A 6443-nucleotide genomic window follows, 5' to 3' on the forward strand; every position below is an offset into this window, starting at 1 on the left:
GTCGAGCAACTCAACAGTGTAACATTATTAATTTATCAAGACGCGTGGGGTATTCCACAATAAAGTACATCAACAGTGTGGTTTTATAATTCCACGTGTTTTAATTTTCCACCTCCTTCCACAATTCCACTTTTCCCCAACCGGCATCTCAATTTAGCTTCAATCTCAAACAAGATCGTAACGAAAATTTCATTATCTCTCGTGAATTCGGAGATATTTCTCGACAATTCAGCGAAGCTCAGTATATAGAAGTAATCATTCTGAGCCAGTTCAGTTATTGTATTCTCGTGTAAATATCTTTATCTATATATTTATTTAATTTTTCTTCTTTTTTTTCCTATCTCTTATACACTTATGTTGTATTACATTGTAATTTATTTTTTCATTCTTCTGTAAATAGTCGCTAATGACCACGTTGTCTGTGCGACTAGAAATAAATTTTAGAAAAAATTGAAATAAATAATCCTGGGATGAATCAGCCTATGAGAATTGTTTGTTCGTCGAGGAATCGATAAGTAGGCACTTCGAGATTAGTTGGGGCGGGTCCCTTTCGAATTCTTCCTGCGGCGTCGTAGTGTGAGCCGTGACAAGGGCAATAAAAACCTCCGGGTATCATGCCGGAGTTGATAATCGGTACGCATCCCAAGTGAGTGCATACACCGATTACAACTAACCACTCGGGCTTGTGCACTCTTGCTTCATCGGTCTCAGGGTCCCGGAGCTGCGATATGTCTATGCTTTTTTCTTGATCGATCGTAGCTTGGGACCTGCACGCACAAAGAGGTCAACATTTTATTCAACAATTCGGGTTTTTTTCGCTCGTTTTGATTATTTGGGAACGTTAAACCTGTGGTAAATAAATACTGGCTTCCCTCTCCACTTGATCACGGAGACTTTACCTTCGGGTATGGCGGAGAGGGTCACTTCCATTGTTGCTATGGCCAGCACATCTTTCGCTGCAGCCATGTACTTCACGTAGTGCGCCAAGTGGGATTTTAATGCGTATATACCGGCTATGCTGGAGACTTCAAAAAATAACATTGAGAATTCAGTGCTGGTAAGGTTGAATGATATCCAAGCTGGTTTAGGGATGTCCAAGTACTTTGGCCATTTTTTTCGTGAAGATTCTTTGCTACATGTGTAGTTGAACAATAAGCTTCCATTTAAAGTAGCTCTACCCTTCGGCCGGGCTACACTGTACTTTGGATATTTTCAGTTTTTTAATTTTTCAACTAAATTGCATAGAAAAAATTTGGAAAAATTCATACCCAGTCAGTATTATCTGCGATATTATCTGATATTTTTTTGCGAAACACTATTCAATAAAATTCACTTGATAAAACCAGAGTCTCATTTAATTCTCTGTAGAACTAATGTGTTGACCTGAATGACATGTAAATGTCTTACGAGAACAATCACTACTACGGAAATTATCATTGTTTGGTGGAAACTTTCTTTATTACCTGCGACTACATTGATTTAATACGACAAAAGATCTCTTTCGAGGAACCCAATTTCTCGGCAAAATCTATTTTTCCCCTCAGTGTGTGATCCGTCATTGGTAGAATCAACAATTTTCCGGCCAATCGATAATATCCATTAATTTTTTCGATTTTTCATTTTTTGTCCCGCAATTTAATTCGCAAATTCGCAAATTGTCAATAAATGACAATTTCTGAATCAATACTGCCGTCTGTGACAAATTGCGACAGGTAAGGTTGGTTGGTGGATATCCATAACAACTCAAGGCTGTTTGTCTATCACGCCAGAAATGCTGATGAAAATGTTTTAAAAAGTAAGGATTGCATAGATTTCATGCTAGAAAGGGTACAGTAAAAGTTTCACATTCTTCAAGCAGCTCGCTTATGAGATAATTAGGTAACAAAACTTGAGTTATTATGAGGAATATATAAATTATCAGGGCCTACGGGCGAAATGCAAATTGCTATCAACTTACCTAACGAGAGATGTTCATTGAATTGCGTTATGGAAAAATGTTACCGCAAGTTTCCAAATTACTGATAAGATCGTTCGATAGCATTCCCTATAAGAACTCTAGTAGAAAATTTCCTTATATATTTTTCATTTCTGATCCGCAGAAATTCGCTTACACTGAGAAAAAAAATTCGAATATCTGAAACATATTTACTTGAGACAATTTTTCTTTAATCGCTGCTGCTACGAAAAGTCTAACTCGTTGCGCGTAACATCACTGATAAAAAATATAGTTCGACACGTGCAACGGGGATTTTTCAGCTCGTGTGATAGGTAGCCCTCGGCTTCACCTCGGGCCTTCACCTTCAGACCTGTGAAAAACCTGTCGCCCTTCTATGGAAGTATACTATTTCTTCACTGAGAAAATAATCTAATATCAGATACATATTTACTTAAGACAAGTATATAATTTTTCTTCGATCGCTTAAGGATGTACTGCACCTTTTCGGCCAAAATTCACGTTTTTTTCATTTTTCTGATAAATTATTGATCGGATTGACGCGAAATGATATACCGTTCTTTCGTTTTATCATTATTGACTGACTCACGAAGTTTCATGGTAGTGCAATCATTTTCCTGCATTTTTTCTAAAGTTTTGTAAATTTACGAAGTTTTAGAAAAATCGCAGGAAAATAGTTGCACGATTATGAAATTTCGTGAGCCATTAACGCGGCTCGAGCGTAGCTATATATATACACTGAGAGAAAAAATTATTCCTGCCAAGGATTGATATTCTCGTCAGAAGATAATATTTTTTCAGAAGGAATTTTTCCAGGACAGTCACTTTCAGAGAGTCCAAGTCTATCCTCAAAAATTACAGTGATGTTGAACAATCTGATTATCATGTTACCTATGACCTTGACAAAATGTTCTCCGATATCTTCCGGATTTTACAAATTGGCGATTTTCTCAGGTAAAGAAAATTGGAATAATTCCAAATGTTAATAATTATTATTGGAGTTTCTTCGAGGTCATATGCAGAAGAATATTCTTATAGATCACCATAATTCTCACGCTTGGAAATGATTTCGGAGCACCTGGAAATGACTGGCCTGGAGAAATACCTTCCAAAAGAGATATTTTCTTCTACTAAGAGTATGAAAAAGATATCACCAATACCATTTCCTTAGAAGGAACAAATTTTTTTCTCAGTGTAGGGAAAAGCGGGGATTTTTTGAGACATCCCCGCGCTCTTATGACTGAACTAAAAAATATGATCCTTAGCTAGAAATGTACCTTATTTTATCCGGCTGCGTCTGAAGTGGACCCTAGATCGTTTCTCAGTTGGAAAATAAGGTAAATTATAATACAAGCCTGTGAGTTGGTTTGACAGCCAAACCGCTGTGAACTTGTTATGTCTCCCAATGGCGGGAGTTATGTGTCGAACCAGCTTGTATATTTGCATTTTAATTCGCATTATTTTTCAATAGAGAAAAACTTTCTTATCTATTTTAGCCGCAGACAGATAAAGATACATTTCTAGCTAAGGATTATATTTTTTGGTTCAGTCGTAAAAGTGTGGGGATATCTAAAAAAATCCCCGCTTTTCCCTATGTATATAGCTACGCTCGAGCCACGTTAAGTAATGATAAAATGCAAAAACGGTATATTTTTTCACGTCAATCAACAATTTACCAGAAAAATTCAAAAAACGTGAATTTTGGCAAAAAGAGTGTAACACATCCTTAATTCTCCCAGGCATTTCGACTCGCGTGGCCCGATATTAAAGGTTTCACGCTTTAAAATACTCTTGTACTCAAGTATGATTTTTTCGCAAATCAACTCACTTAAATCGCGTAGAAGAATCGTAAATCTTCAAGTATTTATCGTTTTCATGATTTTTTATGCACTTCCGATATTTCGATATGCAATATATTCATGATGTAACGCGGAACAAGAGCGATAAATGAGAATTTATTCGAGTTCCGTGAAGCGCAAACATTCTGAGATTCAAGCCATTGAAAATAATTTACATCTCTCAAGTAAATATGGTCTCTCAAGTAAATATACATCGTCGCCGTATAGCCAAAGCGGTGTAAGTGGCAAAAACCCTCTTTTTGAAAGACAAAAGGGAGTATATCCCGTTTCAATGGTTTTTTGACTTTTCGTCCAATTTCTGAACAAAAATGTTTTAATAAAAAGTCTCTACCAAAGGGGTGTAATTCCCAATTTTGAACGATATAGAGACTTGACTCCTCACTTACGCCTGTTTGCCATTATCAGTCATACACCTTGAGAAAACACATTTATCGTTAGAATTATAACCGAAAGGATGTAACTCTGCACTTACGCTTCTTTGCCACTATCAGTCACACACCTTGGAGAAGGGAGCTCATTTTACCCTCCTGATCCATTTGGCCGTACTCTACCTACTTTTAATTGATTTTAGAAATGCTCGAGGAAATGAGAGAATATTCGTTATTCTTAATATAATTGTAAAATAAATTACAAGCAGAAAAAATAAGAATGTACACTTTCGAGTTACGTCTCTTTTTCATTGTTGATGCTGCAAGTGAACTAGGATATCAATCAAGAGTCTACAATTGATGGAGCGCATGTGCTGGAGATATGCCCCTTTAATTCTGGCTATTTGGACTTGCGCCTCTTTGCCGTTATTCATGCTCTAAGTCGACTAGAATATCAACTAAGAGACTAAAAGTAAAGGGGAGTTTGTCCTGGACATACATCCCTTTTGTTCTCATTATTTGGAGATACGCCCATTTGTCATTATCAAAATTAATTGATGAAAAAAGTTGAAAAAAATCGGTAAATTCAATTTAACGATTTAAAAAAACATACATTCCTTTAGCTTTGAAGAAAAAAACTCGGAATGATGGGACTTACGCCCCTTTGACTATACAGCGACGAAATTAGGGATTTTGTCTCTCAGTGTGTCGCCGTTAGAATTAAAATTACCCATCGAAAACTTGACCCGAAAGTACGTTTGCTTATCTCATTTCACGTTCTAATGTGACATATTTTTTTACCAAAGGTTGTAAGAGAAGACACTCCTTTCCTATCGGCTGCATTCTCTTTCGATGGAAGTTGTAAATTCTTAGTGGATTCCCGACGATCTTTGTCAAAATTTGGAAAGTGAATGTCGCTGTGTGCTAATGGGGAAAAGGCAAAAAATCATTTCAATATCTATCAGATAACAAATGGAATAGAATAGTTTTACCAAATTTAATATTCCAAATGGAAGTTTTTGAACCATTGGAAATACGAAAAAAGAAACGATGTAACATTATCTCCTGACTGTAGAAAGAAAATACATTTGACGACTTCATGCAGATGTGTCTTGAAGTTGGGCTACAAAGTCTGTCTTTTATTTTAGTTAACTACACGGAGAGAAATGTTCAGTAAAAATTACGGAATTCACAATTCGCTCACCGATTACGGAATCGACTCAGAAAACTTGAGTGACGGTATCCTAATTTTTCACAGGAGATTCAGATAAAAATTACGGAACGCTCTGGAAAAATTCCATGACAGTTCTCTCGCACTACGCGCTCGGGATTTTAATCTGCAAAACTGATCCCTCTCGTTGCTATGCAACAAAACATTCGGGAAATATCCGATAATTTTGAAGGTCTTGGGGTATTAATAGCTGAATATTTCTCTCCGTGTAGGACTAGGAAAGGAGGAGCGCTTCGCGCGCGCATGATTGGCTAGTGATTTATAAATATTATTATTTATCGTTAAGTATTTATTCATTTATTAAAAAGGAGTTGATGTCCGCTTTTATTATTATTCGATCTGTGAACAAATTTGAAAAATGATCTTTGACAATTTGCAAGAAATTATATGCATCTAAAAGTGCAATCGATCCCATTTTCCAAATGTGGAAATAAAAATCTTCGAAAGAAACTGTCCGCTGTCGAAATTCACAATTTTTTGTTTTGTTTTTGCCTTTTAAGACGTTATTCTTCTATTTTTTTCAATATGAATATAAATTTATTGTTCACTTCTAATACCACAAGAGCTTCAAAATTGTCGGGTATTTTCCGATAGGTTCGTTTGTATGCAGGGAACCTTGAGGAAAATGCCCGATTAATTTTGAAGCTCGTGTGGTATTCGGGAGGTTATTTTTCCAATCCAAATGTCGGGCAATATAATTGGACCATGAGACGAAACTCACAATTGAGAAACGAAAATTGTATAATTAATACAACGACACCATTGAATTCAATCTGTCAGTTTGACGAGGGGTTAATTCGACTACATGATGTTTTGTTTTTTATATAGCAACTACCAGAGAAAATTATCAAAAAATTATCAGTTGAAAACCCTGTACCACGTGATGTTGAATGGGCCAATTACATTGCCCGATATTTGGGTTGGAAAAATAATCATAATAATTCCATGAGCATATTTGTTATATCCAAAGGTTCAACTTTTTTTGAAATTTGAATATTCGAATTTTTTAACTATTTATTTTTCCCGTTCAT

At 36.0% G+C, this 6443-nt stretch overlaps 1 protein-coding gene across 1 annotated transcript; it reads right to left on the reverse strand.

Annotated features, from left to right (window-relative positions):
• Positions 1-352: 352 nt before the first annotated feature.
• LOC107036112 (cytochrome b-c1 complex subunit Rieske, mitochondrial) lies at positions 353-1041 on the reverse strand. Its single transcript, XM_029125952.1, has 2 exons — positions 848-1041; positions 353-767 (listed from the first exon to the last, which is right to left on the reverse strand). Exons 1-2 carry the CDS (start codon positions 1039-1041, stop codon positions 476-478), a joined length of 486 nt encoding a protein of 161 aa, XP_028981785.1. The 3' UTR covers positions 353-475.
• Positions 1042-6443: the final 5402 nt, after the last annotated feature.

The sequence above is a fragment of the Diachasma alloeum genome, unplaced genomic scaffold, assembly GCF_001412515.2.
Source record: "Diachasma alloeum isolate Michigan unplaced genomic scaffold, Dall2.0 Dall_scaffold_00206, whole genome shotgun sequence".
Classification (NCBI taxonomy): domain Eukaryota; kingdom Metazoa; phylum Arthropoda; class Insecta; order Hymenoptera; family Braconidae; genus Diachasma; species Diachasma alloeum.